Source organism: Pteronotus mesoamericanus, unplaced genomic scaffold, assembly GCF_021234165.1.
Source record: "Pteronotus mesoamericanus isolate MK-2021 breed Mesoamerican mustached bat unplaced genomic scaffold, CSHL_Meso_final scaffold_85, whole genome shotgun sequence".
In the NCBI taxonomy this organism is placed as follows: Eukaryota; Metazoa; Chordata; class Mammalia; order Chiroptera; family Mormoopidae; genus Pteronotus; species Pteronotus mesoamericanus.
The window spans coordinates 63,667,941-63,693,751 of NW_026555329.1; the positions used below are offsets into that span (position 1 = coordinate 63,667,941).

The window sequence follows — 25,811 nt, forward strand, 5'->3', positions numbered from 1 at the left end:
TAAATTTGATTCAATATGATTTTAGAACAAGTAAACCCAAAGGAATACTAGTAAAATTTAGTACTTTCCTGTGCCCTTGTTGTGTCATTGTGACATTGTTATATCCCTCTATCATTTATTTATGAGTTTAAAGAAAGAACATTATTTTATGGCTCAATTGCTGAGTTTATACACAATTTGCATTTCTGCAACTTCACTTGGAGATAAAGATACATAACTTCAGTTAAATGGTAAAAGGACTTGGGAAAAATTCCTGCTTCTGACTCTCCTCTTTGTTCTCTTAAATAGTGAAAGCTTTGAGGAAAGATGGCATGTTCAACTTTGATTCAGTCAACAGACATATTAACTTTATTTTAGTTTCATGCTCTTATCAGGTACTAACCTCTATCTATAGCAGGGGGCTACCTGTTATATTTGCATATAATACTTTTCAATCTTTTTTGTCATTCTCTTTTCCATGGTAGATTTTACATAATGTTGATGTGTCCATTGATCTTTTTAAAAAATATTTTGAAATATTTTATTTATTTATTTACTTTAAGACAGATGGGAAGAGAGGGAGAAAGAGAGGGAGAGAAACATCAATTGGTTGCTGCAACCTGGGCATGTGTCCTAACTGGTAATCGAACTGGTGATTTTTTTTTTTTTTTTTTTTTTTTTTTTGCTTCATAGGGCAGCACTCAATCGACTAAGCCACACCAGCCAGGGCTCCATTGATATTTTTAAAAGTACTCTAGCATAAATGTTAGTATACCAACCATAAGGAAATAAGTTTTTACAAGTTATAGTATTTTTCTATTCTAGGTTATAATCTTCTGTTTATAACCTTACTTTAAGCTTACTTATTCTACTCGTCATGTTAAAATTGTACTTACTTTACTCCTCCTGAAGTTAAAATAAGAATTACTATATCATTTGTTATAACTTTTATGACTTTATTATCCCCACAAGAGTCTAGAGTCTCCATCTTCCTTTGCCACTCTTTGGTATGGGTATAAAGAGGCATTTTCTACTTTATGTTATGGTCTCCTTTAAGTTACATCATATTCTTTGATTTGTCTTTTCTAATTTAACCTTTATTTTTATCTTTCTTTTCCTTTTCTGTTGTTTTCATTATTTTTATTAAAATAATTAATTAAGCTTGTGACATTTCTTATTTTCAATGCCTTATTTATATTTTCCCTAATACTAATGCTCTACTAGGTTCCCTGGATGCTTTAAATTACCCAAAGAGCCTATGCTGGAATAGATCCAGTTGACTAAATGTGCCCTCTCAGTTCTTAATCAGATTAAATCATATTTTATGTGGCATAGTTTTGTATGTTCTTAAAATAATAGTATTATCATTTCTTACTCTACTGAACAGCCTAGAGGAATTTATTGGCTATAATTACTGATGATAAAATAATACTTGACTACTAACTAAAATTAATTAACTCTATTCCTCCTTCCTAATTCCCTCAACTGTTTTTTTGTTTGGTTGGTTATCTTACTATGATGAATGTATCTTAGTAAGTCCTTTTAAATATCTTATGGAAATAAGGCACAAACCAAGGAGATGAATAGATCAGGCAGAGAGAATCTGTCAGACAATTAGATAACATAGGAAAGAAATTAATTCTTAATTAGGGCCTCTACTAAGTAAAGGAACAATCTCTTCTCCAACCAGTCTACATTTAGCTGAACATATCTCCACTGGAAAGCTCACTGTAGCCTAAAGAGTACCAACATGTGATCTCTTAGTATTTGAGACCCTATAAAATTGAGCTTCAAGCCATCTTTCTGCATTCCCCACGATGTCCTCTGCTTAGATTGTCCTTTGTTCTGGCTGCTCAGGATCACACTCATCCCACAAATTAACTATCCTTTTCTGTCTCCCTATGAAAATATAGGTAACAGTCCTCATCTTCATCAATGCTCTTCCAACTTGCATTATGAAATCCTTGTGTAAGCAGGGTTGGCCAACTCACCCAATGGATATTCCTCCTCAAAGGAAGGTATCAGAAACCCCTTGGCACTTATGAAGTCCTACAGAGGGTAGGAAGCTCTACAAATGACACGGTCAAGAATATGAACAGTACAGGACTTCTGAATGTCAGGCTTCTTTTATAAGGCCATTCAAATATTAGGGTCTTCCCAACCTATCTCTTTGGGGATAATGAAAGAGATATCAGACTAGTTCCTTAATTCTCCAGCCTCAGACCAAGATAGAATATGCTTCCTTGGAGACACAGATCCTACTCTGCTAATAAGAATGTGGATTTAAGATTAACAAGAATAAAGGGATGTAGACAGATGAATTAAGGGTTCGGAAAAGGAGTATGGGATTTTGCTCCTGAATAGCACTACTAATTCAGCACTAGGGACTGAATCTGAAATTTATCTTAACCATTCCAGCACCTAGCACAGCAATGGCCCATTGGAGGCACTTTCCTCTGGAATAAACAGATAGATAGTTTGAACAGATGCTTTTTCCATGACCTATATACTCTTCCAACTATTTCTGGCCACCAAAGTAACTTAAAATCCAGCTTGAATTTCACCTCTCAAGAAACTTTGTCCAGTCCCCCAAATTGAAGATACCCATTACATCTTCTGAATTTAGAGTTTATTCTTTAGTCTGTACCTGTCTAATTATGCTTCTATTGTAGATAAAATCAAGTATAGCATTGTCTTTAGTAGACTGTAAGCCCTATGATGTCTGGAAGTATATTTTATTGAACTTTGTACTCCTCAAAATCCTGCTTGGCAGTGAGCAGTCACGGAATAAGTAATCTGCACACAAGTAGTCCACTTTCTAATCAATAACCTTGGATTATTGCTCCATATTTAGTCAGCATATAAAAACTAGAGTAATATTAATCACATATTCAACAAATATTTACTGAACACCTACTCTTGGCTTGGCAAGAATGTAGTAAAAGTTAATCACTTTGACATTTGCTCAATATGTCAAAAATATGAATTTTCTAAATGCTTGTTTTCTCATAAACATTGATAACAATACTAATCAAAACTAACATTTTTGAAAACAATAAATTTCTATATAATAAACAAATATATAGTTTGGACAATGAATCATCTTGTAATTATGAAAGGAAATATAGAATAGAGTATTAAGTCATTTATAGTGGCATTTCAAGTTCTATTGGAATGTAGTACAAAGTCTCAGGGAATTGACTTCACATTCACATTTTGTGGGGAAGGGAGCCCCGTACATAATGCTTGTATCATACGGTTGACTATCTTATATGCACTGATGTTAATATGAAAGAGAATTTTCAAATGCAGCCAACTTTGCAAATGGAGAAAGAGAGGCAAAGAGAAAACGTATAATTCCTAAGAGTCAAAGCAAATAAAAGGTCAAGTCACCCTTCAAGCACTGTTTTGACTCCTTTCAATTCATTTCACTATTCTTCACTATAGAAAAACTGTTCCTCTATTAAATTAATGAATCTAATTATTATGTTTAAGAACTTTTGATGTTTATCCAAAATCATAAACACATGATGCAAATGAGGAAACTCAGAAATTCTCCCTTTTTGTGTTCCAAGCAAGTTGAGGAAACTCCAATATAGCATGAATTTGACTGGCAAATGAATATATTCAATTAAAATGTCAAGTTATAAAAACTATACTACAAGTACACAGAAAAGACAGATTTGATGGGGCTAAATTCCACCAGAAATTTTATTCATTGTCTCCAAAGAACTGGAATTACGAAGTTAATTGTCTTTTCATATCAAAAGAAACATTTGGAGCTTACTGTATATATGCAAACAAGTTGTCATGGTATATTCAGGTATGTATACCTTTTTACAGTTATTCCCTACTCAGAACATCAAGATAAATGCATAAAAATATTTCACATATATAGTATTTCAGATTGAAATACCCATTTTATTTTATTGAATTTATGGTGGTAACAATGGTTAATAATATTACATATGTTTCAGGTATACAATTTCACAGTACATCATCAGTATATTGTACTATGTGTTCACCACTCCCAAGTCAAGTCTGCTTCCATCACCATTTATCCCCCCTTTACTCTCTTCTACCTCCCCTCACCCCTTCCTTCTTGCAATCTCCATACTCTTTTCAGTGCTCATGAGTCTAGTCTTTCTTCTTCCTTCCTTCCTTCCTTCCTTCCTTCCTTCCTTCCTTCCTTCCTTCCTTCCTTCCTTTCTCTCTCTCTCTCTCTCTCTCTCTCTCTCTCTCTCTCTCTTTCTTCTTTCCCTTTCACCCTTCTCACCTAGTCTCCAACCCCCACCCCTTAAACAGCTGTCAGTCTGTTCTCTGTTTCAAGAAAAAAAATGCCCATTATACATTACTCTGTAGTAACCTGATTATACTGGCAAAACAAAACTAAACTATTAACACTATTATTACACATACATTTAATACTAAACATGTGTCAGTCAATGTTCTGTAATATTTATATATGTATTTTCTTATTTTCCCCAAAACTCTATGAAGTAGTTATGATTGTTTCCATGTAGATGAAGAACCTGAGACCAAGAGAGGTAAAAATAATGTGTCCAAGGCTATAAGATTCATAAATAGGAATTTGGTATTCAAAGATCATCTTTCTGACTTTGAGGTCTTGTTCTTGACCACTATGTTACAATGCATTTAATCTTCAAAGTAAGTCCATTCATTATCCCCATTTAACAGGTGAGAAAAATGAGGCTCAGAATTCAGTACCTTATCAACAGTTACACTAGTCTATGGAATGGCCCACTGCAAAATTAAATCAGGGTCAATGAAGCCCTTCTTCAAAACAACCTTTGCAATTCACACTGCCAGTCTTAATTATGGTTGCACTCATGAAGTCAGTGTTCTTTAATATTTTTATGTATCTTCAAATTACTTACTTGAATAAGAAGATAGGAAAACAAAACATATATCTCATTCCTATAGTAAGGCAAAAAAAAAAAAAAGCGGATCTGGTTGGAAGAATAAATATGTGAGTCCTGAGCTATTTCAGACCCATCCAGTAACCTCGATACACCCTCTCCCTGTGGACCTGAAGCAGCATATGGCTGTTCCTTCTCAGATCAGCCTTTGATGTTCACTCTGAACCTCTCGATCACAATATGTTTTATAATCACTAATAAGGACCACCTGTCTCTTGAGAAAGTCAGCCTAATAAAATGGAGAGACCTAATTGTTCAAATTTACTCTCAGGCAGACAATACGCCTTTCATGCATGGACTGAGATTACTGAATAAAAACCTTAAATCAATATAAACAATTTATATTAACTGATGGTAATTGCTAAAAGAAGAACATATATTAGCTCCATAAAAAAAGAAAAAGAAACTAGTATTTGAAATAGTAAAGACAATGCTTTTGAAAACTAAAGCACCTCATAAAAGAAGAGAATAACCTACTTGTTTTAAAAATTTCTTCACTCTACTAAGATATATTCGGGGCAAATTTGTTGCACTAATATATGATTAATTATACACTCTGTGTACAAAATTATCTTCTGGTTGAATTCAGCCAGGAAAACTGGCTCTTTGAAAATAAGTAGAACTTAGTTCAATAATTGGCTGATAAATGTTTGTCATTGAGAGTGTGAAATCTGTCATTAATCTGGTTTAATAAAATAAGAAGAGGTGGAGTATATGGGGGGGGTGTATCCTTCCCTGTCCCTCAACAGCCCCCACCAGCAGTCAGGCCAGATCAGCAACCTCCCTCTACGCTGCCCTTGAAAATCCATGTACGTATGTGCAACTGCCTCATTGTGCTAGAATTATTGGTGTGAGCTCCCTGAGAGCAGGGACCACTTATTTAGTCACAAAATGGTACAGAATGTGTGCACAGAAGGAATTTATCAAATCCATTCTAAATTAACCACCTAGGTGACAATAAGTAGCCACGTGCCAGTATAAAATACTATATATTTATCTTACATAAAGTTTACTTTGTAAATGCAGATAGATTTTTCTCAAGCATTATGGGCAATATTAAAGATGGGCAGAAACAATGAGCTGTGAAACAAATGGTCAGCATTTGAAATGTGAAGATTTACTTCAACTTTCTAATAGCAAACTTTCTAAAAGCAGGAGCCTCTTCTAATAAAGACCTTCATTCACTTCTGTACTCACAACACACATTATCACACCTCTTAGTGGTCACCCAGAATCATGAGATACTGAATTAATAATAGATAATATTTATGGATTTCATGTGTGCTAGGCACTGGGTGAAATGCTTAGTGTTATTACTTCATTTAATTCCTATTACTACCAAATAAAGTAAGTGCTACTAATGTTTCCATTTGACATATGATGAAATGGAGGCCTACAATTTGTTGGTGCCTTACTCAAGTTGTAAGCAGAATTTTAATGCATCAGTAATTTTGCAAGCACCCGCTACTTCACCTTCAAGCAGGTGACTGATCCAACACCCAGGAAAAAACAGTCATTTAGTTCATCCTGATAAATTCCAGAATGTAACAGAATGAACATAACCTCTCCCCACAGTCTATTTGTTCTTTTCTTCTCAGAGATTCTTTCTCCCTGTTTCAGTAGAATAATCACTGCTATCCAGTTATGAATAATCATAATCATGCTTGAGATATAATTCTTATAAACAGTTTGATGTGTTTTATGAACAATAACACAATAATAAACATAAAATTGTCACGCACCATTAAATGTACATAAAAGATCATCTTGTGATCCAATATAAAGTTTTATATTAAATATATCATGCATATATAGAGAGAGGTGTGTGTGTACTTGAGTGTATAATTATTTTAAGTATCATGGTATTACATATTAGTACACATATTTTTCAACCATTTAGTTTTGTTATGCAAATCCCTAATCGTAAGACTATAATAGGCAGTTTGGCATTAATAAAAGTCAGATAAAAAGTAGCTTCCCATTTTAGTCCTTATCACATTTTCTTTGTCATGTTTAGTCTATTTCACATAGTTCCACTTATAAAAGGGCTTTTGATAAAAAGCTATTGGTTTTCAGATTAGTATCAATAACCTGTAGAGTTATTAAAGATATGTGTGGATAAATGTCAATTTGAATTACAAAACAATGGATAAGATTTCATGAGGCTGCTACAAGTAGTAAACTGTAGACATATGGTCATACATCATATAACAATAGTGGAAATAAATACCTTTGCACCTTATTCAATGCAGAACTGTGCTAATTATGAGGAAGTCGTTTAGGCAACAATAAATCATAAATACCTTAGTTTTGTTATTATCATCTGTTTCTTTCTTTTCTGAGAACTTTGGTGACTGAAGCTGCATAAACATACCACTGCAGGGGCTATATTTGGACATAAGGAAGTGAAAATGCATTGAAATACTAAATTGATGTCTTTTGAGTGAGTTCAAAACCATGAAAGCACATGTGTACATGTTACGCATAGTGACAAGAATGATCTCTCTCCTGCCCTCATGTATATCGTCAGCTTTTCCCTTTTACTAGGATAAGCTGTAGCTAGGAAATGAACTTCATTATTGATTTAGGAAATGAACTCAACTCTCACAGAGTTATGGTAGCTTTGAGAATCAAGAGGAGGAGATACTTTCATTGAAGGAAAGAGTGGAATACAAATTCAAACAATAGAACAGTAGAAGAACATGTTTCTAGTTCATTTGAAGTATTTTAAAATCATCTTATTGCCTATAGAGGAAATACTGCTGCTGTAACAATTCCTCAGCCACTCAGTTTCTGAAAATAGTCCTATATAATAGATGTAGAAGAGACAATGAGTGAAAGAATGCCCATCCTTAGCTGAGACTGCAGAGCAGCCCTCTTACTTTATACCTAAAGAAGACACTGAGCACTGCTATGGTGCCAAGGGCTGTTCAAATATGAAATAATTCCTCACCCAGTGGTAAACAGATATTGCTCCAACCACCCCTCCCTCCGCCACGCTGCCACTGCCAGCCCAGTGCCCTGTGACTTCCTGGGCCTCCCTTATCCATCAAGCCCAGGACTGGCTTTCTGCCCCAGGGCTCCTTCTGATTGATGTGTGAAGCCAGAAGCAGCTCTCCCCAGAGCCCCCAAAGACCCCTTCCCTAGAAGAGCCCCTTGGAGGGCTGCCCACCAACCAGGCACATCTGAAGAGGTTCCTCTGTTCTCCACCCTTCCACATGCCACCCTCACCTGGTCCCCACCAGGCCCCAGCGGGAGAAGACAGAGTCTCGGGGCAGCATGGCACCTGGGCAGGCAAATGCCCAGCTGTGTTTGGCACCACCCCCAGGACCTAGGACCCTGCTTCAGGCTGGCCTGTCTGCACATGCCAACTCTGTGACCCACTCCCCAAACACACACACACACACACACACAGACACACATGCACACACACACACAGAGTATGCAAAGGCTTGAACAAGTGAGTCTTCCCAAAAAGGGCAAAATTTCCTTAAGTGCATCTATAGTCCATTGAAAGAAAGAAATTTGCATTAGATCCCTATAAATATCAGGTTTCTATACAGACATTTACGCCTTTCTATAACTTTTCAAAGTTGAAGGTTGAAGGTAGGATTAAACCATACATTTTTGAAAAATGCAAGAAAATGTATTCTAACAAAAGTTATATACTTAAAAATAAAGTGTCCCTCTTTGACAACAGTATCTATTGGTGTACATTTATATTGATACTTGCTTTTAGATGGAGCTGATTGGTCCAATGCCCAATGATTTTGTATTCTGTGCTTTTGTTGGTTATTTGATACTGGAAGATATCATAGCGCCCAGGAGCATCTCCATTTTCATTAAAAGTGACGGGTGTTCCAGCACTACCTATAAACATTTAGAAAACAATGTTAATAAAATCTCAGCAAGATAGCCCATTGGGCTTATTTTTCTCTAAGAAAGAACCGTAGATAAAAATATATTGTGCATGGTAAGAGATATGAAGATTGTAATCCATACAAGGTCATTCTTGATAGCATAATATCTTTTACATGAAAGGAGGCCCAGATGTACGTACAGGAGGAAGACATGCTTTATTGTACTCATTATAAAGTAAATGATGAGTATCCAAGTTAGGCATAACAGTTAAATAAATAAAAGTTGATGGGCTGAATATTCAATACTGGTTACAGAGAATGACAGTTAATAGAGAAGAGTGTAAATGTCTTGAAGCATAACAGCTATTGTACAATAGGAACTACAAACAGCAACTCAAATGTGGCAAGAGGGAGACCCAGCCAGATTCTTTGGTGTTTTACAGTAATCTGATTTGAGCTCTGTTCTGAAGCAGTTGCCCTATTCAATTTCTCTTCTAAACCTTTGCTTCTGCTACCTTTGCCCAAGAGTATATCAATGTGGGCTGCTGATGGGAACCTCTCAGTGGGTGAGGAAGTGATAGTTGGGAAGTCTCCACACTAGTCAGATCATAAAAGTGCCCCTAGTTCACTGTGACAAGTGTTAATAGTGGAAGGGCAGCAGGATGCAAGAAAAGCAGTCTTTTCTAAACTCCCATTTCTCTCGAAAGCTTTCATCTTTTCTCTGATATCTTCTGCTCATTTTTGCCTCCCCTCTCATTAATTTTTATATAATCACAGGTTTTAAGAGTAGAAAGGGATCACTGTCCCCAATGCTTTCGTCTTCCATGGAGCCTCACTGTGCACATAAACCTTCCTTTTCTTCAAGTCTTCAGAGACCCTCCCCGACCTTGTCTTCTTGGATTACTCTTTGCTATCTGGACAAATTCACCTAACCCCATTCCCTTTTCTTCGTGTCTATCTTCTCTCCACAGGCCCTATTCCCCGAATTTCTTCTCACAGCATATTGGATTTAAGTTCTATACTGTACTAGAAAGTGTCCCCTTCTTGTTATTTCTTTTCCATATTGTATTCTCAAACAATGTATACTAATTGTTGTGTACGCCAATTCTATGTATTTCTATCTTAGAATGAGTTCCTTATTCTACCTGGTTTTTCTTATCCTAGAGCATTTAACTAAAACAAATAATCATGAAATTCTATAACATTTAACTTGTCAAACAAAATGGATGACTTAAGACAGTAACTTTTAAATAAATACAATCAGAGCCATACACCAGCATTTAGGGTACTTTCCTGGTGTTTAATGAAGAGATGTCAATATCCTGTGTTCTCTGGAATATTCCTAATTTTAAATAGTGTGAAGTCTCTGATGAGACCATGGTAACTGGTACTGGCAAAACTTCCAAGGCTACAAAATATGACATCGAACTGAAGAGAGAGCACTGGTCTGAGAGTCAAGAATGGGAGGCTGGTGTTAATTCCACTTCCCCATTTATTTTCACAACTTGTGCATATTTGTTTGGGTTTTTTTTTCACTTGTCACATAAGGACTTAACAATGAATATGAACACATTTGGAAGTCCTAAAGGAGCTGTATGCATTTAAATTATTCTTATTAATAGTTCACATGGGAAATTACTTTATATATAAATCCAGAAAGAAACGAGGAATTTGAGAGTGCAACAGGAGCCCTGCAAGCAATCAGTACTATCTTAGCTACTCCTTAAATACTCAAGTGGAAACCCATTTGCCATACCTGACCAAAACAGTTTTTAACTCATAGTAGCCTCAAGCAAGTTAACCTTTAAATCCTCAATTTTCTTATCTGTAAAATTGAGGTAATAAAGACACTTTAGACACTTGTCTTTAGGGTTGGTATGAGAATGAAATAAACAAGTGCTTATCAAGTACATTGAGCAATATATGGTATATTTAGATATGATTAATATTCACTCCTTATGTATTTTCAGTACACACCAATGCAGAGTAGTAGGATGGTGGAATTTCTTTAAGTGATATCTAGACAAAGGTTATGGAAATTCAAATGGAAAGGTGTTCCTGAATGGAAAAATACCTATCGGTTATGAATTTCACATTAACATCACCAATTCCTGACATTTATATGCTACTTCAAAAAATCCTGATGCCATATTCTCCATGAATAAAGAAACATTTTATTTTCTCTAACTAAAGTCCCCAATGTTGTCACAGTCTTCACTGAATGACTATCTCCTGCGACAGCAGTCCCAATTTTTTTTCACGCTAATGGTACCCAATATGGAAGAATGCTACTTGGGTAACACATTCTCATACGTGTACCCTGAATTATATGGAATTCCTAGTGTACCCTGTTTCTACACCTCTTTTCTCGAACTTGAGAAAGTACATTGGAAAGCAAGTGAAGGAGAGATATATTACCCCAAAAATAATAATTGTACAACTTAGATCAGTGGTTGCCAACCTCACTCCTCCCGGTCTGGAGCTGCCTCTCCCATTACCGCCTGAGCTCTGTCTCCTGTCTCCCCGCCAACCCGCACCTGTCCATGGAAAAATTGTCTTCCACGAAGCCAGTCCCTGGTGCCAAAAAGGTCGGGGATGGCTGACTTAGATACTTCAAATATCATTATTAACAGCAAGTTACATGAAATTTGTCATTGTCTTAAGAGGCAATATATTAATACTAAAGTGGTAGGACTGTAAGTTTTGGAACCAGATCATTGGGTTTAAATCCCAGCTCTGTCACAGAGGTACGATCTCAAGTAAGTTACTTAATTTCACTCTATTTCACCTGTCTCGTTCTTAAAATGGGCTAATAGTAGTTCCCATCTCAGAAGGATATATGAGGATTAAAAGAATTAATATATGTAAAACATTTAGGGTATAGTAAGCCTTTAGTAAGTATGAACTATTATTTTCTCTACTGTTTTAAGACAGTGCTGTGTTTTAGTTCCAGTGTCTATGTAGGAACATAATTTCTCAGTGAGCATATATTGCTCTCCTGAAGTTACCCTTACTAATCTGTTTTCCTCCTTGAACACAATGCTACGCATACCAACAATCCACTTCTCTAAACTCATCACGCTCTTCATCATGTCTCTGCACATGTTATATTTTGTAAGTTCCCTTACTCCTACCTCCTAACCTTTCTTCTCTATATAATTTCTTTAAAATGTGGTTCAAATGTCACACTTACAGAAAACTTGAACAGGAAGCCAAGTGATTCTTCATTTGGCTCCATCACAGTACTTGCTACACCCTGCACACTTTTACTATACATCTCTATACCTAGTCAAAACATTCATTCAATGGTTATTTATTGAGAACCTATTATTTGCTCAACACTGGGTGGACCTGTGGCCTCTCTCACAAAACTATGATCTCCCTAATAAGGCAGAGTGCATCTCTTCTTTGTAGGCACTGCACCAAAGACTGTTCCATACTGAGTGAGCAATTAATTAATTGCAGTAAAACATGAAAGACACACACCCTAATGATCTAAAGGAAATTCATACATACCCTCTATAGAGTATTATGGACTTCATTTATAATCACATTTCACCTTTTACATTCAATAATGAGGGAGCTAAATCAGTCCTGTTCACACTGTTATCAGTGTGATGCTAGAAACCACTCTTAGAAGTTGTTTTACTAATCTAATTTCAGATCCTGAGCTAAGCTTGCAGTTGAATTATTATTTATTTATTATTAATTTATTTTTATCCTCACCTGAGGACCTTTAAAAATTGCTTTGAGAGAGAGAAAGGAAGAGAGGGAGGGAGAGAGAAAAAAACATCAATATGAGAAAGAAGCATTGATTGGTTGCCTCCCGGTAATGCACCTGGACCAAGGATCAAACCTGCAACCAGCCATGTGTCCCAACAGAATCAAACCTGCAACCTTTTGACTACTGGACGATGCTTCAACCAATTAAGCTACACAGGCCAAAGCAGTAGTTGACTTATTTTAAACCTTTCACACAGAAAACTGACCCCATCGGCATATTGGCTCTTCACAAAGGATTGCCTTGTGGTTCTGTGGTCTGTGTAACAAAGAACACCCTTGAATAGCCATGAGAGGTCAGGCTTTTTACTTATTTCTACAAATAGAAATTTGAAAGATCATCCTTTTATTGAATCTGGCCACTTTGAAAAACAGAATTAAGTGGCATTTTGTCCAGAAAAAAATTCCGAATGACAAATGTCTCAATATATCCATCATTTTATTAGGATTTACTAACAACACAAGTAAAATGTAAAACAACTGTATTTGGTTAGGCTAATACACACACGCACACACACACACACACACACCAGTGCTTTAGCAAATTTTCTTATTTTTCTTTCCATCCTAGAGTTTAGTTACCTCAGGAACTCTGAAGTCAATTAATTTTTAAATACTACTTTTTAGTCAATGTGCACTGGAGGAGAAATGGAAACAGGAACGTGGAGCTGGGAGGCAGCTTTCACTAGTCAGTTTCTGCTCTCAGAGTCTATACATCTCCTTGAATATTTTCCGTTCAATAAGAAATGTGGGGAAAAACTATATTTTTATTACTAGGCACATCAAACACTTCAATGTGCTTTTGTAGGAAAAATGATACATTCAATGAAGATTCTATGTGAAAATGTTGGCTCTTTTCAACCTTGTTCTGGGGAACAGAGTGTGTGGCCTTGGGATTCAGAGACTGGAGTTTGATTTCTGGCTCTGCCAATCACCTGTGTGATTGGGCACATCACCCTCAGTAGACTGTTTACTTTGCTGTCAGAGAGCATAATAACCCCCGCATCCGGGGGCTATTATAGGGTAAGGCACTTGGGGGTGACTGGCACATGGCAGCTGTGCAGTAGAGGAAACTGTCATCGTCATTACCCCTTCCCTTGCCTACACTATGCTGCCTTGATCTACATTTTGTTGTTCCCACAACACAAAACCAAGGGGAGAATAATTCATTCACCTTTCTGTGCAAATATTATAAATATATTTATAAGTCACTCAGTTTATTGTCATGTTTATTACTTACCTTCCTCCCTCTTGCTACAAAACATTATCTATTTTCCTTCTCATAACCGCCTACACTATTGGGTAAGCAGGAAAAAAAAAATAAGAACGCTAAAAATGAAACCAGTTAATTTAGCAATTTTTAGTGCCCTTAAAAGAAAAATGAATGTATGAAATTCAAGTCATTGACCACAATGCCATAAAAAATAGCAATTTCCAACAGAATCTCAATTATTCATGCTCTTCCTTTTATCCAGTTTATTTTAGCAAGTATTTATTACACTCGATAAACAGAAATATATGTGAATTAGAATCATATTACAGTGTAATTATTTAGAAATCAGTCAAATTATTCATATATATCAGTTACTTAGCCTTTGTTCATTGAAGACTTGAGCATTTGACACATTGTATCCATCTCCATCCCCATTCCAGTTGTCACTTCTGGTGGCCTCATCACCCACCTGGGTGACACAGCGTCCCAGCCTCACCATTAGCTGACTTCCTCGTCCAGTGCTCATTCCTCTCATGCATCCCATCAGCCACCATGGCGATCACCCTCTGAAAGCTGTCCTGTCCAGGAACTACATCATCTCTTTGGTACCAACTTCCACCCCCAACTCTGCAGTGATTCTAAGTCCCTACATGTACTGATTAATTTATCCGCCCAATTTGTCATTAGACTTCATCCCCATGTAGTTTCTCTTCCCTCCTATTCTTGTATAGGTTCTATGACCTTCCCTGCAAATACCCTCTGTCCTCTTGCACGTCTCCCTCTGTCCAGTTTTATTCCTCTGCCAAATCACAATCATGATAAACATACTCTTTGCCTACATTCAAGTAGCTCAATGTTGTTTGAGAAAATCACAAAACTTTACTGTGTGGCAAGGCCAGTACTAGACTTAGACACAGGAGGTGCCTCAGGCACGAATCCAAGAGTGAACACCTCCTAAATTCTGCAAGTTATGTGCCTTGCCTGTTTCATTTAGTCCTGACCCTGCTGCCTGGTCTCACTTTAAAATCGTAACTCCAGATTTCATATGTTTAGCCAACATTGCTCCTCAGTTCTGCTACACTTTCCCGCCTTTAGATGACTCACTATTTCTGGCCTTGCATGTCAAGCATCTTCCTTCACCTGTCACTTCAGTTTGTCTCATACTTTTTCATTGAGGAAAAAAACAATAAGACAAAAACTCCCTCATCACACAAAATGTACAATCTATCTGCATCTACACTATCATAGTATCTCTTCCTCCTGTTGACGCCTGTCCCTGATCCAATCAAAGACACGCTCCTCCTCTAGTGCTAGGACCTCATTTACTCTCACTCTCCACACAATTGTAGTTCCACCATTAACTTTCATTTTACATCAAAAAACTTAAGACTGTCTGAGGTATTCTCTTCAGTTTACAAATGAGTTCTAATAGCTCTTATCTTTTAAAAAGTCTAGCCTGTAAATACCTTTACTAACCATGTTGCCTCATTTATGCATTCTCAAGAGTAAAAAAAAAAAAAACAAAAAAAAAAAACTTTTTAGTGAGCTGTCTTCACTCTCTCCATTTTCTAATTTTCCATTAACTCTTCACACCATTTGAATTTGAAATTTCATCTCATACATCCACTGATGAGTCTCAAATTTTGCATCAGCCCTGAGTGCAGACTTAACCAATTATCTGTATCTCCACTTGGTTGTTTGATATCTTATATATTATACATCAGACACAACGTGATTCTTTTTCATTTCCAAATACTTTCCTCAGTCTTTTTCCTCTCAGTAAGCAGCTGAGGACTGTCCATCCATTCAATCAAGTCAAAATCTAAGCTAAAACCCCAAATCTAACTGTAAAACACTAAGAATGAATTTAAACCATGAACTTTAGCTCATTAATTGTAACAAATGTACTACACTAATACAAAATATTAATAATTGGGGAAACTGTGTGTGTCAGGGGGGTGAAATATGGGAACTGTGTGTACTATTGATCAACTTTTTCTGTAAACATGTTATTTTTTAAAGAATTCCAAAAACAGTAAAGGAAAAAAGATGAAATTATTTCTAGTAATACATTTTGTGTAACCCAATATATGCAAAATATTATGAGGTCAAAATATAACCAATATAAAAATATTAATGAGATATTTTACACTTTTTCTTCACATACCAAGTCTTCAAAATGCTTTGTACATTTTATTCTTAAAGATCATTGCTATTCTGGCTAGCCATATTTCAAATGCTCAGTAGCAATCCATATTAAACATCACAAGACTAAAAGACAAATCATTTCAGCAGTCATGACTCCAACATTTCATTCCTTGGGGAAGAAGTCCACTGCTTTGCCTTTTGGATTCAGCCTCCACTTCAATTGGACTGAACCCCTTTCATTAGTTTCTCCCTTAAAGAGGTGTCAGACCTGGGGCTCTGTGGATGCCAGATATGGAAATAAGACCCTAAAATTAAATGCAAACTGCTCCAGTGTTAGAAACAAACAAAGCCCACCTTCAAGGCATTAACAGTCTCTACCTCTAAAACATATCTAGACTTTTCCCATTTTCTCTATTTCCCCTTCTTCTATGCTGGTCCAAGCTACTGTGTTCTCTCCCTGAACTCCTAGAACTCCATTGCCCTGTATTCACACTGAGCAATGACACCCCACTCTCTGTTCTGCAGCTGGAACGATACTTTGAAACACAAATCAAATCATATGGCTCTTTTCCTTAAAACCATGTAGTGGCTTCCCATTTCACTTAGAATATAATATAACACAAAATGTTCATTACGGCTTTTAAGATCTTGTTTTCTGTTCAGTCTTATTCATTTCTATACTCTGTACACTCTGGGTTCTTCCTATTCTGCAAACACATGAGTTTGCTCTACATGAGTTTGTTATATTTCAGGATCTCTCTCTCTCTCTCTCTCTCTCTCTCTCTCTCTCTTTCATTTGCTCACTTGGTTCTTAACATGACTGGCTCCTTCTCATCATTTACATCCCAGTTCAACTATCAGAGACAGAGAGGTTTTGTCAAATCCCCATACCTAAATTAGCCCATTTCTCTAACACTTACCCTTACACACATTATTTATTTCCTTCATGGCACTTACAAATGAGAAATATTAGTAAAAAGCTAGGAAAAGTCCTTGGAAAGTAGAAGAGGGAAACAGACAAATAGCTGGAAAAAAAAAAAGGCTGAGCAACTTACAACCAGGTACAGAGGGTCACCAGGGGCAGATGGCCAGGGTGCCTAGCAGGGGGCAACACTGGGAAAACAAGAACCTTGCCACCGGGGTAATCTTTCCCCTCGACCTTTCCTCCCTAGAGAGAACATCTAGGCCTCAGTTGTATTTCAGCTCCAGGCCCAGAGAAGCAGCAAAACCAGACAAAGGGATGCGATGGCTGACCTTGGGACCAACCACTTTGAATAATGACCCCCTGCCCTGGTGCTGACTAATCACTGGCGGCCACAACCCTGAGAGGACACACCTGGAAAGCTGATGAATATGCTACTGAGATCCTCCCCTGGGACTCCCATAAGATCTCCACCTTTAAAAGCTTTTAGGACAAGGACCCTTGGCAAGCTCTCCCTCTCCCTCCCAGGAGCACATCGGTGACCTTCCCCTCCTCCTCCCCACCCTTCTTCTCCCACACTATTGACTCTCTGAAACTCTACGGGAGCCCATGAGGCTTGTAACCTGGAGCAGTAATGGGCCTGAAGCTGTCCTCAAGTTCCCCTTTTCTCTGTCTTCCAAGGGGGCTAAGGTAGCCCAGCCGAGGCTCATTGTTTCCCTAGAACATTTCCAGAGAGCCAAGGCAGCTATGCTTAGGCTCTCCTGCTGCTTCCAATACCCTGAGCCCTTCCTTGGTTCACTGCCCCAGCTTTAATAAACATATCCTCATAGTCACCTGGACTCGTGCTATGAAATCTTTTCTACATTAAGTAAAAAACCCACACATGACAGGGCGGTCCTCAGCAGACCTGCTAAGGGCCAGGTCCCTTTTCCAGTAACACAAGTATCCAAAATACATGGCTTATTTAACTAGTTGCTGTGTATAGTTAGATTCTCAGCTCCATGACTATATAGCATTTTTCACTATGTTCAGCACTACATGTGCAGCAAAGACCACTGTGTGAGCACTCAAATCCATGTTCTCTTTTTCCTGGACACATAGCTAGGCTACAATTCTAATCTCCCTGTAGTTGGTTGTGCAACCAAATGGTTAGCTCTAGCCAACAAAATGTGAACAGAAGAGATATGTACTACTCTGGGACTTAGTCATTAAAATCTTCTTAAGGGATCTTCTATGATCTTTTCTCTTCTGGCCAACTAGAATGAAAACAACATGCTGGGCATCTGGAGGGCTACACATTAAAGATGGGAGAGCTTGCATCAGCCTGAATTCCTGTGTGAGTGCTCTGAGTATAATGGCGGGGCAGTAACCCACCCCACCATTCTTTTGACATTGTTTCTGTAAGTGCTGACTCTGACTAATATGTAGTTTGTAGATGGACAGCATGTTGTATAAGACTCCTAGGAACTAACTTCAAAAGACACAGACCCTGACCTTCAGGTATCCCAGCTCTGGGAGATTTGCTGACCTTCAACTGTGGAGCCAGGGTGATGTGAAGCTGAGATGTTGTGGAGCAAGAATAACTAAACCAGGATGATGCCCACTGGGCCATCGCTTGCCTTATTGGAATGGACTGTGCTCGTCTGCATGTAGAGAACTTTGCAACCTCCTCCCTTGATGTTTGATTTATTTCCTTCTCTCTCCTTATAAAAACCTCTGCCTCCACTGAGAAGTGGAGATGGGCTTTGTGACATGAGTCCCCCATCTTCCAGGTGGCTGGCACCTGAATATAAATCACATTCTTTTACATCAGCACCTGCCTCTCTAGTATTGATTTTTGTAGTGGCAGGTAGCTGGACCTGCATTCAGTTACAAGAGGAGGTCTTCGTTAGTAACCTGTTCACCCGTTCATGCTGTTATCTGAGTCAAAAACAAACTTCTCGCCTTTTTAATCTTTTGTAGGTTGTTAGTGTGGTGTTTATAGTAGACAATCAAAAATATACCAGTATCTACAAAAGTAGGTTAACACTAGTATCTAGAAAAGTAGGTTATCAATGAATACTTATTAAATAAATAAAACTGTTTTAAATGTGGAAATTAATGCCTTACTTCATATCACAATATAAAGCTTTAAGAATAATACAGAGTTTTAGAACTGAGTATCAAAGACATTAGTATGGATCAACTAACCTCTTTAAAATTCTCCTTAAGAGTCAGTAGTGATGATTACAATGTGGATGCATGGAATATAAAAGTAGAATCCAGAATGTGTAACCACACTCCAGAATCTCACGGTACATTCTCCATGCTCATTTACCTTGGCTAAATTGCTCACTCAACTGGATGTTTTCATAAAAACTAAATATAAAAGTGTTAAAAATATGTCTACTTTTAAGAAATTTGGTTTGAAAATGCTTTCCTTTAACTGATTATTTCTGTGTATGAAATAAATAAGAAATGTAGTCAAATGGCATTTCTAATTCTTTCAGACAACCCTCCTTATTAATTTTCCATCATGAAACTGAACTGACAATAGTATTTTCTCTTGTAGAAATGTCTTTCTGATCCTTGCATTTAAGGTTCTTTAAGAAGGGGAAGGGTCAAATCAAGGAACATGTACAAAGGATCCAGAGACAAAGCAAAGTGGGGAAGGATTGAGGGAGGGAGGTGGAGGTGGGTGGGGCAGGGGAGAGTGGTGGTGGGAAAATGAAGACAAATGTATTTGAATAATAAAAAAGCCAGTAAAAATATAAAAAATAAATTAAAAAGAATGCAAACTGTCATTACCATTAATGAACAACACTGGTTGAGAAGTTGAAATGCAACCTATAATTGCACTGATAGTACAGGAGTTCCCCCTTATCCCTGGGGGATATATTCCATGACCCCTAGTGGACCCCTGAAACCATGAATTGTAATGAACACTATATATACTATGTGTATTTCTATATTTGCATTCCTACAATAAAATTTGATTTATCAGTTAGGCACAGTAAGAGATGAACAACAATAAATAATAAATAAGAACAAGTAAAATGATACACTGTAATAAAAGTTATGTGACTGTGACTCCTCTTTTCCCTCTCGTTCTCTCACAATATCTTATTGTCTTGTATTCACCTTTCCTCTTGCAATGACGTGAGATGATAAAGTATCTATGTGATGAGATGACATGAGGGGAATGATGTAGGTATAGTGACATTAGTGTCAGGATATTATTGACCTTCTGATATGTGAGAAGGAGGATCATCTGCTTTGGTGATCCTAAATCATAGAGCCATGACGATATTGATGGGTGGATGTGAGGAGCAGAGGATATTGATGGTTGGGTATCATCTATAGTTGAACGGTTTTTTGCCAAAACCTTTTGGAAGAATGGTGTAATTGGAAGTTGTCTCCTTTTAATTTACCAAAGGATTGCTGCAGAGATTGTAAACCTTTGGTGATCACACACCCATTTGATTAATGCTATGTTCCATTCAAGGATTGTATCCCATACTTTTGTTCTTAAATATCTGTCCATTCAAATGTCAGTCTGAAACCCTTCAGCAAATTTCAGTAATGTCCACATTGCGAATTCTGCTTCAGTTTCTTCTTCCTCTTCTTCTTCCTCTGTAAATGACTCAGCAAGTTATTCCAATTCTTCAATTCAATATGTTGTTCAACTTCTTTATCAAATATGTTGGACAATACTGCTCCACCAACTTTTCTTGCTACATGAATGATTTTCCTAACTTTCCCATTGATCCCTGGGAAGCCTTTAAAATCATTCACAACTTTATTCCATAAGTTCTTCTGGCAGGCATTTACAGTTACTGCTTTTAATTCACTAATTGCAGATTTTATGAATGTTACTGTGTCAGAAATAGTGAATGATTTTCAGCACTACATGATTTCCAGATTAAGGCCTGCATCAAATATTGATTAAATGTGATCAAATGCCAAGCGGATGTCTGTGACTTTGACAAACCAAATGATGTCTCGGTCAAGGGGTTGAAGCACTGAGGTGGCATTTGGAGGTAAAAATACCACCTCAACATTTTCTTCTTCATAGCAAACAGATTCAGGATGGCCAGATGCATTGTCTATTATTCATAGGACTTTAAATTCTAACCCTCTCTCTTGCCAGTATTTCTATACTTCTGGAATGAAGCATAGGTGGAACTGTTCCATAAATAAGTTGGCTGTCACTCACACTTTCTGATTGTGTTGCCAGCAAATGGGAAGATAATTTTTGTTTCTGAGAACCCAAGGGTTGTTCTCTCCATACTCTGTGTCTGGCTTTATCATATGCCCTGCAATGTTGCCACATAGTACCAGAGTTAATCTGCCCTTCAATGTTTTATACCATGGTGCCTTCTTCACACTTTTATGAATGCAGGTTCTATTGAGCATCTTCTTCCAGAAAAGCCCAGTTTCATTGCAGTTGAAGACTTGCTTTGGGTGGTATCCTTTTTCCTGAATCAGTGTGGCAGTGACTTCCTCAATGGCAGACTAAACCTTTCCAGTAATTTTTATATTTTTCAGTTCAAACCTATTCCTGGATCTGTGTATCTATCCTTTACTTGCACTCGTGGTATCACTCATTTTGGGGAATCATTGCTAAAGTGTTTCTGGAGGCTTAGTATTCACTGGTAAAAACATATTTCTGTCCACCATAACACATTTTTTGTTCATGCTTTCCACCCACAAATTTAATGTCTTTTCTTTCCTTGTTTTAAAAGTGTATTTTTCTTCCTTCCGATTTTCTACTTTTAATTTTAGTTTTCAGTTACAGTTTTCATTATTTTGTATTAGTTTCAGGTGCAAGCATAACCTTATCCATCTTAATTAAGCACTTCTCACACACTGTGGCCATAACTTTTGTAGTTTAAGCTACAATGGAAAAACTAGCATAAATTTATTTTCCTGTCTTTTCAATTTCACAGACAAAAGACCTATTCTTACTACACATCTTAGCAACCTCAGCATATGATTTTTTTCTTATTAAGTTTAGAACTTTCACCTTTTCACTTAAAGGATGTACTTAATGGCTTCTCTTTGGCACATTCGTATCACCAGCATCACTACTCTTGAGCATTGGGGTCATTATTGGGTAACATAAGGGCCACTGGAATGCAAGCACTGGGACACCATGAAAGTTGAGGTGGCTACTAAGTGACTAGTGGGCAGGGAGCATATACCACAGACCCTCTGGGCAAAGGAATGATTCACATTCTGGGTGAGACAGATCACGACAATAGGGGAATTCATCATGATAATCAGAATGGTGCATAATTTAAAACTTATGAATTGTTTATTTCTGGAATTCTCCATTTAATATTTTCAGACCATGGTTGACAACCGGTAATGGAAACTGCAGAAAGTGAAACCACACATAAGGGGAAGCTACTATACTCAAATCAGCTGATTGAACTTTAAAATAAAGATCATTACTTAATAATACATATCTCAATGTAGCAGAAAAATTAGAAAGTTAAAAAAAATATCCTATTAGAAGAGTAACCAGTAAGACTCTTAAAATATCAAATGTTCAGTTAAAGGAAAGAATGGACAAGAATAAGTAATAATTAGAAAAGATTAAGTAATACATCTTAGGGGAAATTTGGGGGTAAAAAAAAGCATGTTGAAATACTCAGTACATTTTTATTCCCTAACAGAAAATCTCTTTCTTTAGCAACTTCTTTATTGTTTCTTTTGTGGGGTATTTAATATCATATATATGTATATATGAGACTTCCATTTCAAATTATTAGTAATTTTATCTCTAATGGTGTTTTATTAATAATTGAGTATCTAACAGTGATGAGTACATTTATGAAAGAGTTGTGTGTACAAGTGTGTGTTCATATATTCATGCTTTTTCAGATTTGCTGTTCTAGAAAGAGGTCTCTGACTAGCCCAATATGTTGCCCTGCAAAAATGCTCTTGCCATCTGGATTTAAAATCATCAAATTTTTCAGTTTTTATAATGAGTGACTACTAAAAGTTGTTAAGTTTTGCTTTTTACATTTGCATTTTTAATCCACCTGTGGTTGAGGTATGGTGTGAGGTTGAAATACAGTTTGACTTTTTTTCTGTATTGGTAACCATTTTCCCAACAATACCTTCTCCCCATTTGTTCCAAATGACTGGACTATGGCCCCCTTTTTTTTCTCAATTACATAGTGATTTAGGTCTTTTTCTAGACTTTACATTTTTTCCATTAATTCATTTGTCTCTTTTTGAACCAATATCATGCTATATAAATTACCAATGTTTCACAATAAGATGTACTTGTAGGGTAAGTCCCCTCTCCCCATTCTTCTTTCACAGAAGTATTCTGACTTCTCTTTGCTTTATACTCTTTCATATACAATTTATAACCATCCTGTTAAATTCAATGAACAATCCTGTGTAGATTATGATAGGAAAATATATGGAATCTATGAATTATTAGGGGAGATTTGATATCTTTATATATTTCTCTCCATGAGCATGAGTTGTCTCTCAGTTGTTTAAATCTTCTTTTCTAAGTTTTAATATAGATTTATAATTTTTTCCCAGCACTTTACCACTTTTGTAGACTTACCGCTAGGCAATTAATATGCTCTGGTTCTATTGTAAATTGTGTCTTTATTTTCTACTACTTTACTGCTAGTGTACAGAATGCAATTAATTTTTTTTCTGTATTAGTCTTATATCTAGCCCATGGGTTCTCACTAGAGATGATCCTGTCCCACAGGGGATATTTGGCAATGTCTGAACATTTTTGGTGTTGCAGCTGGAGAAGTGATGCCTCTGGTGACTGGTGGAAGAGGCCAGCGGTGCTAGTAAACATCCTACAGGCACAGAACAGCCACCTACAGTAAAGAATTATGCAGTTCAAAATGTCAATAGTTTTGAGGTTGAAAAAACCCTTGCAAACTTGCTTATTATACTTAAGCATTTGTCTCTACATGTTTTAATTTTATGTAAAGAATCATATTATCTGAAAATAAGTATAACTTCATTTTCCTCTTAACAATTTTAAGACTTTAATCCTTTTTCTCCTTTTTCGATTGCACTAAGACCTTCAATAAAATTTTGACATGAAATAATGATAGTGGACATCCTTATACTTCTCTTAACTTTCAAAGAATATTAACCACAATGTCCACTTAAGATTATGTTTGATTTAGGCATTTTATAGGTTCTTCTTACCAGTTTAAGAAAGCACCTTTCATTCTAATGTACTAATATTTTATCATGACTACAGGTTTAATGTTAGCAATGCCATTTATGCATTTTTTGATATAATTTTTTTCATTTAACTGGTTACTCTAATGAATTATATGTGTACATTTCAAGTATGTCATGGAAGCATGGGATGGATCAGTTTCTTTTGCATGGTTGGATTCAATCAGCTCATATTTTATTTAGAATCTTTATATTCATACTCACAAGTGAGATGGACCTATAATTTTTCTTTCTTATAATATCCTTTTATACTGGTTTCAGGGTTATACTGGTCACAGAGAGTAAATTAGGAAATCTCCCCTCTTTTTCCATTCTCTCCAAGATTTTGTATAAAACTGTGATAATATCTTCCTGGAAAGTTTTATAGAATTGACCTGAAATCATCCCAGACACCCTCAAGAGAATGAATAAGTCAACTGTGGCATATAGAACACTGCAGTAAAAGTATGTGACTACAAAGACAGCCATAAATATGTATGAATCTTAGCAATATAATATTAAGTGGAAAAAGTGCCAAAAATCCATTTTATATAAATGATTAAAATTTAAATATGTTTGTGTTTTCATAAGACATATGCAAAAAAAGGTATTTTAAAAGATAGGAATATTGATTGACCAGGAGGGATGGGCGATAGGTTGGTTATAGGAATAGAATACAGTCATACCTTAGAGATATTCTGGGCTGGGTTCCAGACCACCACAATAAAATGAATATCGCAATAAAGTGAGTCACAAGAATTTTTTGGATTCCCAGTGCATATAAAAGTTATGTTTGACTATAGTGTTGTCTTTTAAGTGTTCAAAAGCATTGTGTTTTAAAAAACAATGTATACACCTTAATTTAAAAAATATTTTATTGCTTATGGTGTCAGTTCATTATCAAATTTCAATTTTTTGCATGTAACTGTCTAGCTCTCCCAATACCATTTGTTGAAGAGGCTATTTTTACTCAAATTTATGCTTCTGCCCTATTTTACAAATATTAATTGACCATAGAGATATGGGTTTATTTCTGGGCTCTCTATTTTGTTCCACTGATCTATGTGTCTGTGCTTGTGCCAGTACCAGACTGTTTTGATTACTGTGGCCTTGTAATATAGTTTGATGTCCAGTATTGTGATCCCTCCTGCTTTGATTTTCTTTCTCAAAATTGCTGCGGCTATTTGGGATCATTTATGGTTCCATATAAATTTTTGAAATATCTGTTCAATGGCTGTGAAATACCGCATTGGTATTTTCATAGGGATGGCGTTGAATCTATAAATTCCTTAGGGTAGTATGGACATTTTGATGATGTTAATTCTTCCAATCCATGAACACAGTATATGCTTCCATTTATTTGTGTCTTCCTTAATTTCCTTCTTCAGTGTTGTATAGTTTTCTGCATACAGGTCTTTTACCTCCTTGGTTAAATTTATTCCTAGGTACTTTATTTTTCTTGTTGCTATAGCAAATGGTATTTTTCCCCCTGATTTTTGCTTCTGATATTTCATTGTTGGTGTACAAAAATGCCTTCAATTTCTGAATATTGCCTTTGTATCCTTCTGTTTTGCCAAATTCACTTATTAGGTCAAGTAGTTTTTTGGTGGAGTCTATAGCATTTTCTATGTACACTATCATGTCATCTGCAAACAATGATAGTTTTACTTCCTCCTTTCCAATTTGTATGCCTTTTATTTCTTCTTCTTGTCTGACCGTTGTGGCTAGGACTTCTTAAACTATGTTGAATAGAAGTGGTGAAAACGGACAAC

The 25,811-nt window shown here is 36.4% G+C and overlaps 1 protein-coding gene across 1 annotated transcript in view; it reads right to left on the minus strand.

The window, feature by feature from the left end:
• Positions 1-25,811, minus strand: part of GRM8 (glutamate metabotropic receptor 8) — an 823,740-nt gene that overhangs the window by 172,190 nt on the left and 625,739 nt on the right. Inside the window, exon 8 of the mRNA XM_054564284.1 lies at positions 8,653-8,789. Within this exon, the coding sequence (XP_054420259.1) occupies positions 8,653-8,789 (137 nt within the window). The remainder of the gene's footprint in view (positions 1-8,652; positions 8,790-25,811) is intronic.